Source organism: Phoxinus phoxinus, assembly GCF_949152265.1.
Source record: "Phoxinus phoxinus genome assembly, chromosome: 8".
NCBI lineage: Eukaryota > Metazoa > Chordata > Actinopteri > Cypriniformes > Leuciscidae > Phoxinus > Phoxinus phoxinus.
In genome coordinates, this window is record NC_136883.1 from 22,384,063 (window position 1) to 22,395,860 (window position 11,798).

Genomic DNA, 11,798 nt, shown 5'->3' on the forward strand with positions numbered 1-11,798 from the left:
GAGATTTGCTCTTTCACTGTGGGTAAGGCATGTGGCATTTAAGAGAGCAAACTGGTATTGTCTAAATGGATTTATATCTTAAGTCATGTCATTGTTATGGAGGAGTGCTGGCATCCACGAAAAATTACAATAGAGCTAAAAATATTCACTGAGCTATTTAAATCCTATAAGCTACAACTAACTGATGCAGATATATCCATTATTTGTAATTTTTTAACTGTAATGAAAATATGAGATATGTTATAGCACTGAAGCTATGTGCAAATAAAAGATAGAAAGCAGTATTTTTTTTAATTTTCAGACGAGTATGACAGTGGACACTCATGACAATGGCATACTTTGCATGTGGATGAAGAGGTGTGTGCTTTTTCAAGTAAGGTCAGATCAGTGTCAAGTTTCAGATTTTAACCATGTGACTTCTCAGAAGAAGCAAGTAACTACCTTCTAGTTTTGTGTGTGTGTGTGATTTAGTGCAACACTTTTGAACCCATCCCTGAATTCCTGCTTACATGAGATGTATAAAAGCAGGTGCCCCGGTGCACTTCACAGGTAGAGTGAGGTCTCGGGTACAATGATGTTCTCAGCGCTGTTGTTGAATCTTCTGCTTCTGGTGTCCATTGCTTCAGCAGCACACCATTATGGAGGCTCAGTGACCTTCAGCCCTAAAGGAGCCAATGCAGATGGGAGCATGAGGGTGAGAATTTATTTCTTATTTCCATAAAAAAAAAGATGAAAGTGTGGAAGTATACATGATCAAATTATATGATACTTCTTTTTTATTTATAGTTTAAGTAGTTGTAATGTCTTTAAGGATTTAAAAAAAAATAGTAATGATTTAATAATTATTTTATTATAATTATTATTTTTTTACTTAAAGATGGCCGTTATGTCGTTATGCATCCTAGTAAATCTTCTATATTTTTCAATAGTTACTAATCGCAATATAATATTTATGAATTCCCCACTCATTTTGGTCCTTCGCACATATGCATAACTAACTTTAAGTAACTCTTTCTTCCTAAATAGAAAATAAATGGGTAAGATAAATCAAATAAAATAAATGTATTGCATCAACGTGAAAAGATGGGGAGAAGCAATCATGGAAATAAATAAGATGGTGAAAGTAACGTAATATTAAAAATTTGGTGAGAACTGATTAAAATCATGTGATAATATTTATTGGTGAAGTGTATTTCCGACTGGTCTATATCACACCTAAATACAAAAAAAGAAATGCATCAATACAGAAAAGAAAAACTCTACAAGTGTTCAAGTGTTCTAAACTCTGCTAGTGTTCTGCCAACAGGTTGAGTTTCGAATCAAGCGAACCTATGACTGGTGTGATTATGGTTGGTCGTACTGCGTCTCCGGGGATTGTGGGTATGAATACACAAATGGACAAGGTCAAATCGATAGAAGCTCGAATGGCAGAAGTGGTTATTCCAACAGCTGGTGCCAAACGGAAACTGTTGTCACAAGAAACATCAATGGAAACACACCCTTTGACCTGCAGTAATTAATTAAATCAGTTTTAAATCATTTTGACAACAACTGAAATATTGAATTGTCCATTAATCATAATCTTCAATGCATCATTCCATCGCAGGGACTCCTCATGCTGCTGGGTGCCCACAGTGAACAACCTTGGTTCTTGGTTGCTCAGGACACATGTAGATCTAGGCATAAGAGCTGATACTAATCAACCCAACCGATCACCTGTCACAACTATTTTACAACTTCTACGGTAACCCTTATTTTATTGAATGTAGTTTCCCATGAACAAGATTAATTGACGTAATGAGAATGCAAAAAAGACACATGATCTTTTTTTTAACAGAAAATCTGATTGTTTTATTTATCTTTTTTTCATCAGTGTTCCGCAAAACTGTCCTCGTACATACAACTTGATGGCCTACGACCCAGATGGTGACCAGGTCAGATGCAGATATGGAATTCAGCAACAAGTTGAATGTTACACATGTGACCAGCCAAGTGGTTTCAACGTAAATCAAGTAAGAAACTGAAAATAATTTGCTGTAATAATTTGATATATATTGACGTTTATTTATGTATATTAGCAATATGAACCAGTGGCAAGGTCAGAAATCTCAATGTGGGTGAATCTTTGTGAAATAGGGTTATAGGCCTATCTGTGTGATCCATTTATACTAAATATACTGGAAGTGAATTAAAAACATTCTGATACAAAAAAAGAAGTCACAAAGTAAGCTACCTACTATACAGTATGGGATTTTGGACGCAGCTTGTGTCTGTTTAGGACGAACTGATTCACTACAATGCATAGGACTTTCCAATGCTACATAGAAAGAGAGCCATAGGATGAAACGCTGCACTAGAATGAATCTTTCCAAAGCTAGAAATGAGAGGAGGACAATTTAAGACAAACTAATTCACTATAATGAATTGAATTTTCAAAAGTTAGGAGAGATCCAGTTTTGTTGGTTGCCTCATCTCACTCAGCAGTAAATACAAATGCTGGACTAAAAACAGCGCTTGATGTGCTAAATTGTTCCGCACACTGCATTCATAGAAATAGCAGTCATTACTTGCTCCACACTCTACAAAATATATACGCCTATACACAACAGATGTTGTTGTTTTTTGTTTCATTTTATTTCTACATCATTAGGATATTCTAGCAGCTATTTTTCATCATTCTAGTGACTGATCCACTCAATAGGTGCTGCCAGAATGTTCTAAAAAATAAAACGAAATTAACATTCATTATAATGAACATCTCATCAACAACATTTCTTCATTAGGGTGCCTGTACACTAGACTACAGCTATGCCTACAACACAGGCGTCTATGGATTTGAGATGGTTTTGGAGGACTTCCCAAGGAAACACACCACTCTGGCCTATACTGATGGCTCCAGCTCTTACAGATGCTCTCTAAATGGAAGACACAGTAGGTCAATAGGCTCAACAGCATACCCCTGGTATTACCAACAAAGTACCACAAATGTACCATGGTGGCAACAGCAACAAACTACAACTTCTGCTTCATGGTGGTGGTGGCAACAGCAACAGCAACAATCGACCAATGCTCCACCTACAACTACGGCATGGTGGTGGTGGCAACAGCAACAGCAACAAACTACAACTTCTTCTCCATGGTGGGGATGGTGGCAACAGCAACAATCGACCACCGCTCCACCTACAACTTCTGCTTCATGGTGGGGATGGTGGCAACAGCAACAGCAACAATCGACCACCGCTCCACCTACAACTTCTGCTTCATGGTGGGGATGGTGGCAACAGCAACAGCAACAATCGACCACCACTCCACCTACAACTTCTGCTTCATGGTGGGGATGGTGGCAACAGCAACAGCAACAATCGACCACCGCTCCACCTACAACTTCAGCTTCATGGTGGGGATGGTGGCAACAGCAACAATTGACCACTGCTCCACCTACAACTACACCATGGTGGTGGCAACAGCAACAATCGACCCCTCCACCTCCAGCATCCCAGTGGTGGTGGTGGCTGCAGACCACATCCACAACAACAAGCTCACCTCAACAGTACACGACTTCTGTAGCTTCACATCAGCGTTCTTACGAACCTTTCAGCAAGATTCCTCTGCAATTCGGTGTTCTCGGTAAGGCTTTCTCAACGATTAGCTAAACAAGAACACAAGATCCTCATTTTAGTGTCATCACTAAAAATCTAATTTCTGTTTTGAATCATTGCAGTTGATTCACCTGCTCCTTCCTGCACTGAGGGACATTACATACCTCACTTTGTATCGCCAACTCCACGCAACGGAGAAGAAATCCAAGCGGCGCCACTCCGTGAACTGGAAATTCGGGTTAAGGCTGTAGCAGCTTATTCAACGTGAGAGCTCATGTGTGAATTAGACCTAATGCAAGCAATGATAAAGATTATTAGATTGGTGTATAACATGCTTTTCTTTTATTCTAGGGTTTCTGATGTCCTTATCAGTGGTCCTCTGAACATAACTAAGCATGCTTTGAGCAATGGAGAGTACGCCATCAGATGGACACCAATGAGGAGTGACCTCGGGGATCATTTCCCTGTGTGTTTCATTGCTGAGAGCATAAGCGGGTGGGAAAACTGTTAATTTTATTCTAAATCTAGCAGCTAGCAACCTTTCACATGAACTGAATTTGATAAATATTGCTAATTATTTATTTACAGAAGCAGCGTTTATCAGTCTGAAATGAGATGTGTCATTGTCACTGTTGGACACCAGACTGGTTAGTATCACTTTTTTACTTGGGACAACTATGTGTAGCGGAACAAACACCGTGTGACTTTGGTAAATAATTCTGAATGATTGATTGCATTTACAGTGGATGCAAATGTGATTTGCACTGGGACCAACATAGTGATCGAAATTGAGCAGCTGCACTCTGTCGGGCTCCACAAAGACTATCTGCGACTCAACGATCCTGACTGCACTTTGGACTCAAATGGCACTCATGTGTTGGCAAACTTTTCCCTCAATGCTTGTGGTACCATGATCGAGGTAAAACTTTTCTACAGTTTAGCAAAAATGACATGGTTGTCATCATTTCCTCATCCTCATGTCCTTCCGACCCCATTTTGTTTTCTATCTTCCATGAAACAACCAAGGAGATATTAGGTAGAACAACTTCTCTTTTCTAAACAATGAAAGTAAATGGTAATTTATACTACAAGGCTCAAAAAAGGCACCAAAAAGTCAATGCTATCTCACGACCAATTCGTACAAGTGAGTAAAAGGTGGCTAGTTCGTTCGAATTTGTACAACCTCGCTTGTACGATTTGTCTAAACCCATGTGATGGGTAGGTTTAAGGGCGGGGTCAGGTGTAGGTCCTTCATACGAATTCAACTCGTAAAATATGTACGATTTAGCAAATATTGTACTAATTCGCACGAGTGAGGTCGTATGAATTTGTACGAATTATCCACCTTTTGTGGTGGGTTTTTTTTTGTGCTTGGCAAGTTACCATTCACTTTGATTGTATGTGCTGTACCGCCACCTCCAACTTCCTGATGGTGGGGAGGAGGTAGACCAATTGGTATTACCAGAGGTTCTATGGGATGAGGTATTTAGGCAGTTGCACAATGGGCATGGCCATCAAGGCAGAGAACGGACCTATGAGTTAATTCGTAGGAGATGCTATTGGCCAAACATGAGTGCCTATGTTCAAGAGCATTGTCAGAACTGCAGGGAGTGTACTATTTCAAAGTCTAGTCATCCAGTAGCTCGTGCTCCCATGGGCCATCTGTTGGCATCTAAGCCCAACCAAATATTGGCCGTTGATTTCACCTCCTCAGAACCAGCAAGTGATGGACGTGAAAGTGTCTTAATTATGACAGACGTATTTTCCAAATACACCTTGGCAGTCCCAACTAGAGATCAGAGGGCAACTACTGTAGCCAACATTCTGGTTCAGGAATGGTTCTATAAGTTGGGTGTGCCGGCTAGAATTCATTCCGACTAAGACTAGAAATTTTCCCCTCCATAACAGGCTTTCAAATAAATGAAAAGGACAAGCAAATTAATCAAAGTGAACTAAATTAAATCCCCACAAACACCCATATTCTAATTTCATAATTCCCTCCCATCTTTGATCCTTCAAGTTAACAAAACATACCTTTCCTGAGGAGTGAAGGAGATACAAGACCTACACCAGCAGGCCACATCAGCATATGGTCATGAAGGACCCAGATCTCACCTGTGTTTATATAGCCACCTGATTACCTAACCTAATCAGGGCACTATTTTTAAAGGGGCCACACAATTATCCTTAAAGGGGCAATCCCACTACAATCGGAAAACAGAAGCTTGAACAATCAATGATCTCTTTTAGCATTTCACAGGTTGGATTCAGTTGGAATGACACTGTTATACAAATGATGACAAAAAAATTATTTTAGGGAGAAACATTTTAAGTGCAGTTTATATCTCATAATCCACTTTTTTATTACAGGAAGATGATCAGTACATCATTTTCAAGAATGAAATTTTCTCAACTGATGATCCAAAAAACATAATTACCAGAAAACATGAGGTAGAGATTGAGTTCTCATGTCGTTTTGAGAAGAAAAACAACATCTCAATGGAGTTCACTGCACGGAGACACACAACCACCATCACCGAGAGAGGCTTTGGAACCCTCACCTACCGCTTCGGGCTCTTTCAAACAGTAAATTACTACCAAGAAATAAATGTGATCTCATATCCAGCAGAGTATGATCTTGGGGAGATGATTTACATGGAGATTGAATCCCAGTCTTCAATCAACAACACCGAGCTTTTCGTCGAATCATGTGTAGCGTCACCATACAATGACCCCAACTCCCAAGCATCCTACACAATCATCCAAAACGGGTGAGAACAATCGATCATGAGCTGCAGACACAAATTAGCACTGGTAAACAGTGAAATTAATTAACTCACAATGGATCTTCATCAATTTTATTTTTTCAGGTGCATCATGGATGAAACTGTAGAGTTCTACACAAGCCACCAACCAATGGTCCGCTTTGGCCTGCAGGCCTTCCAGTTTATTGGAATGCATGATCAGGTGAAAAAATATATATATATATATATATATTACTAATTAGACTACAATGATAGCAGATAACATCCAAAAACATGATGCTACTACTGACTATTAAGAATGAAGTATTCCAGAGAGCTGTGACATCATCTCTTTCTTTCTCCCTAGGTGTTCATCAGCTGTTCTGTGATTATGTGTGAGGCGAACAATCCCAACACCCGCTGCTCTCAGGGTTGCACCAACAGCACAACCGCTCCACCATTCCACCACCATCGTAAAAGAGAGGCTCCCATCCAGACCGGCAGTCACTTCGTCTCCCAGGGACCCCTGCGGCTGAAGAGGAGCGTTGAGGGTGAAGGTAAAACCTCAGAAACAAATCAACATATAAGAATATTTTCATAGAATGTGATACTATTTTAAAGATGCATTAAGTGTTGTGCTGGCTGAAATCACAATAGAGTCTGTTACGATCATTTATGAATTAGTTTTAATTTTCTTAACCAACACTTTGTGTGTTTTCCACAGTGTCCTCCACGGTCTTGAACCTGAATATGGTTTTCATTGCCGGATGTCTCCTGGCAGCTGTTGGCATGGTGTGTGGGGTTCTCCTCTACAAAACCAAGAGAACAGAGGTCAAATATCAACCTCTTCAATCAAATGAGATTTAAAAGATTGGCCTCAAAGACTACAAAATGATTTCGTCTTTGCTCTCTCTGGGAAGATTATGGTTTTGAAAGATTTGTTTCTGTTTGATCACTTTTAAATATTGTGTTATAATCCATACATGGTTGTTAGGGTTATTTTTCATAACCTATTTCACACTTTTGGTATCTTTTTCTTGCACCCTTTAGATTGCTAATGATAAAAAAAAAAAATATCTGATTGATTAAAAAAAGAGTTCAAATAATGCACATCCACAAAGAGAAATAAATAAACATACCTCCTGTATTGTTTTGTTTTTTTTTTGTCTTTTTTTCATGTTCACCAAAGGCTATTTCTGTGAATACAGTCAGCATTACAAAATATTGCATTATCATGCGTTATAATTAGATTGCATGTGCATTAAAAATACATGCATTATTATTATCAATTGTGGTTCATGAATGCAAATTAGTGAATCATTAATCACATGAATGTTGAACCGCTTTCACAGCAAGTGAATCAAAATCAACACCTTTTAAAATGAACCGTCATCAATATGTTCCCCACTAGAAACACTTCCAAAATATTTAGTTTGAAATGTCCTTGAAACAAATCAAATTTTATAAATTGTCTTGTATGGACAATTTTTGACTGTAATGAATATTCCAGTTCACTTCCTTACAAAGAAAGCTGTAATTACGCTGGTAGTTTGGGGTGGAGGGCTAATGTTACACTGAAGTTGCAGAACAACTGTTAGTTGAGAAGGCCAAAACAACATCCAGGGTGATGGCGTGACTGAAATTTGAGATTGTCGGCACAACACTGCAATGTAATTCATCAATCAATCAATCAACAATTGTTACTCAATGTTTTTGTGCCATGTCTCCATGACAAATCTACCATGAGTCCTCAGAATGAAAGTAAATATGACACAAATATTTTAAATGGATGTGTGGAAAGAACAGTCTATTGGCAGGCATTCCACTCATTATCATATTCAAGAAGAATCTGCAATCTATTCAACAATATTTACACAGCACAACAACAAAAAATCATCCGCTACTGTCAGATTGACTATCAGTGCAGGAAGTGATAATGTGATAACGCCTTAAAGGGATATTTCACCCAAAAATGAAAATTCTGTCATCATTTACCTTCAAGTTGTTTCAAACCTGTATGAGTTTCTTTCTTCTGTTGAACACAAAAGAAGATATTTTGAAGAATTTTGGTGACCAGACAGTTGATGGACCCCATTGACTTCCATAGTAGGAAAAAAAGATACTATGGAAGTCAATGGGGTCCATCAACTGTCTGGTTTGCAGCATTCTTCAAAATATCTTCTTTTGTGTTCAACAGAAGAAAGAAACTCATACATGTTTGAAACAACTTGAGGGTGAGTGAATGATAACAGAATTTTCATTTTTGGGTGAACTATCCCTTTAAGACCATTTTAGATATTCTACTATCTAACTTTGCAGCCACATGTCAACTAACTCATTAATTTGCAACTACATGCCAACTATTTCAGAGTATTAGTAGGTTAGGGTTAGGGTTAGTAGAATAAGCCCAGACAGCAACATAGCGTCGGCCCAGATCCGCGTTGAATCCACATGTACCAGATGTGGCCCGGATCTGGGCAGACACTATGTTGCTGTCTGGGAGTTGATGTATAAAAATTACAGTCAGTAGAATGTCTGCAGAATGTTATCTGATATTAAACAGACAGTCTACTACTACTCTACTGAGAGTTAGTCGACATGTATTTGCAAAGTAACTTATAGTTAGCAGAATGTATAGCGGACCATTGAAGTAAAGTATTACCCCACACTGGCAGTCATTTTAATTTTATTCCATCAAGGTGGAATCGTTAAACTATTATATTGTTTTCTGTTCTGTAGTGTTCATGACAAAAACCCAAACCAAACATTCATACGTCATTCATTCAATGTCCGATACTGAAAAGACCTGTCACTTAGTTGTTGATGATACTGGTAATGAGTCATGTCACAATTGCATTCTACTTGTGAAATACTCTGTCTTGTATAAGGCAATGAATAGAAATGTAGAATAGAAAAAAAACAGCATTTCATCTCATGTAAAATACAGAACTTTTTGAAATTGGCTAATATAAATATGGTTTTCAGGTCCTAATGACTGTCCATAATCATGTTGGACTTGAGCTAAAAAATAAAAGATTGTGATCTCCTTCTTATCTGTGCGTGATCATGAAAGTATCGTTTACCTGTCTGGTCTGAAATTCTGGGTTTACATGCTTTCATTTCATCGCACAGTTTCATCAGTGTTGCGCTGGATCCTTCACGCAAAGCAAAAGACAAAAGTCATCTAGTTCCTTTAATATGTTATATTATTTTAAGCTTAATCCAATGCTGTTTCCAACTGTTATAAATGGACTAGCAAGTGAAACCTTAGTCAAGCAGGTGACATTTGAGAATAAGTATTGTCTAAATGGATTTAAATCTTATTTGCAGCTGATTGTTGTGGAGCAGTGCTGGTGTGAGAAACTGAATGAGAGCTAAGAAAAGTGGTCAACTTATATTCAATAACCTACAATCAACTAATGCAGAGATATCCATTTCCTGCAACAAGATTTTCCAATCCACTGTGAACTTTGCTGTGAGACGCAAGACATTACAACCCACATTTGGCACTGAAACCGCAATGAATGAAAGAATTCTGATGAGGTATTTTTGCTATGACGAGTGCGAGTTTCACATTTAAATACGATTTCTTGGAAGACAATGTTTACACTACTGTTCAAAAGCTTAAAGTAAATATTTTAACTTTACTTTCACTTTTTTAATAAATAAAATAAAGACATTTATAATGTTACAAAAGCTTTCTATTTCAAATGAATTCTGTACTTTTGAACTTTCTGTTCACAACATTACTGTATTTTTGATCAAATAATGCAACTTTTAAAGCACTTTTTTCATATGGTGGATAAAGTTCAGGGCTATAAACCGGATTGCTAGTTCAATCATCAAAAATAAGCAAAATATGAGGTCACTATTAGGCATCAATCCTTTCACATTTGACCCAAACCTTTGGTTAACAAAAAGTTTGATCCACGTTGCAGTTGATTGATGAAAAGTACTGCTCACTTAGGAAAAAAAGAATGACACAAATAAAGGGAACAACTTGTTCTTTTTGTTTTCACATGCCGCTCAGGGGCAGATAAATAGACTGTACTACAATAATAGACTGGCATGAGGAAACGGCTGTTAAACAAAACAAACATACACACACATTGTGTTTTCATGTTTTATGGGGACTTTCCATATAAATTATGACTTTTATACTGTACAAACTATATTTTACCCCGTAGGGTTTACCAAGACCACACACACATTCAGAGTGCAATATTTGATCAGAATTTCTTTACAAAATTCTGTTCATGTTTTGTACAAACATACATCTACAAAGACAAATAATAATAAAAAAACTATATTAGAGACTGAACAAATCCTTTTTAGTTAATTCATATTAGTTATTATGTTCAAATATTAAGGCTTATATGGAGAGAAAAAACTTGCATGCTATTACAATTAATAGCCCTAGGCTAGGCTAGGTTTATTTACTAATAGTAAAGAAGAGCAGAGCCGAGAAGAGTTAGAGATGATCGGTTCACGTGCTGCTTGAACTGAGGCGCTACAGAGATCTGTTACTGTACGTCACATTTACAAGCGCCAAACCGGTATTTATTGTTTGAATTGCGTAATAAAATTGACAGAATCTGAGAGCTGATAATTTATTTTATATCAAACGTAACCTGCTCTGTCTTGTCTGGTGTGTCAGTGTCCTCTTTGCTTCGCAATTTTTTTCTGCGTGAGAAAATGGATGTGTGGAGTGAGAGCGTGTGAAAAGGGCCAATTGCGTGAGTCTCACGCTCAATGCGTGAGAGTTGGTAGCCCTGCCTGATGAGCTATACCGACTGCGAACCTCAGTGCAAACCAATCAAGACATTCTCCTTCGGCGACCAAAATACATCCATCGTGGCTCCCGGCGAAACTACTGCATTTCCGACGAGGGTCTATCAGTTCATTTTGGACTGCCGGCCCACGAGTTCGGAAGTGGAAAGGTTCCGGTCGGCATGTTGGTGTGCTAGCTCCGCTGGCAAAATTCGTTGCGGAATCGTGCAGCACTTCCCACAAGTTTGCCCTCTACAACGTTCGTTCCATCACCAACAAAGGCCTTTTGTGATAATGATCTTATTATTGACCAAAACTTGGATTATTTGGGTCTAGTCGAAACTTCTCCACAGTGAAAAGGCTACTGAAACCTCCAGATTTAAACACCAACAACATCTCTGATGATTACTGCTCTGCTTTCCTTAAGTTTCTTTATTAAAAAATCTCCAAAATCCATCAACAACTGGCCGTGGCGAACATCACACAGGCTGCACTGCCAGCAGCATTTGTGATAAATTTAGCCCCACCTGCTGTTTTCAGTAACTTCAGTCTTCCAACTGAGGAGTCTTTGAGCGCATCACCAAATCTAACTCTTCTACATGCCACCTGGACCCCATCCCCACCTCCCTTGTTAAGACCTGTCTACCTGCCTTAACACCTCTGATAACCTCCATTATCAAAATCA

The 11,798-nt window shown here is 38.4% G+C and overlaps 1 protein-coding gene across 1 annotated transcript; it reads left to right on the forward strand.

Annotated features, from left to right (window-relative positions):
• The first annotated feature begins 458 nt into the window (after positions 1–458).
• On the forward strand, positions 459–7,627 carry LOC307002664 (uncharacterized protein). Its single transcript, XM_079620500.1, has 13 exons — positions 459–694; positions 1,307–1,512; positions 1,607–1,744; positions 1,874–2,012; positions 2,784–3,627; positions 3,722–3,863; positions 3,951–4,094; positions 4,188–4,246; positions 4,343–4,518; positions 5,970–6,370; positions 6,470–6,566; positions 6,711–6,900; positions 7,068–7,627. Exons 1-13 carry the CDS (start codon positions 572–574, stop codon positions 7,208–7,210), a joined length of 2,802 nt encoding a protein of 933 aa, XP_079476626.1. The 5' UTR covers positions 459–571; the 3' UTR covers positions 7,211–7,627.
• The last annotated feature ends 4,171 nt before the right edge of the window (positions 7,628–11,798 follow it).

Bases quoted from the DNA above. Each gene is read 5' to 3' on its own strand.
- LOC307002664 (XM_079620500.1), top strand. From the start codon at position 572: ATGATGTTCTCAGCGCTGTTGTTGAATCTTCTGCTTCTGGTGTCCATT. The intron at 1,513-1,606 runs GTAATTAATTAA...ATTCCATCGCAG, and splicing joins AACACACCCTTTGACCTGCA to GGACTCCTCATGCTGCTGGG. The intron at 2,013-2,783 runs GTAAGAAACTGA...TTTCTTCATTAG, and splicing joins GTGGTTTCAACGTAAATCAA to GGTGCCTGTACACTAGACTA.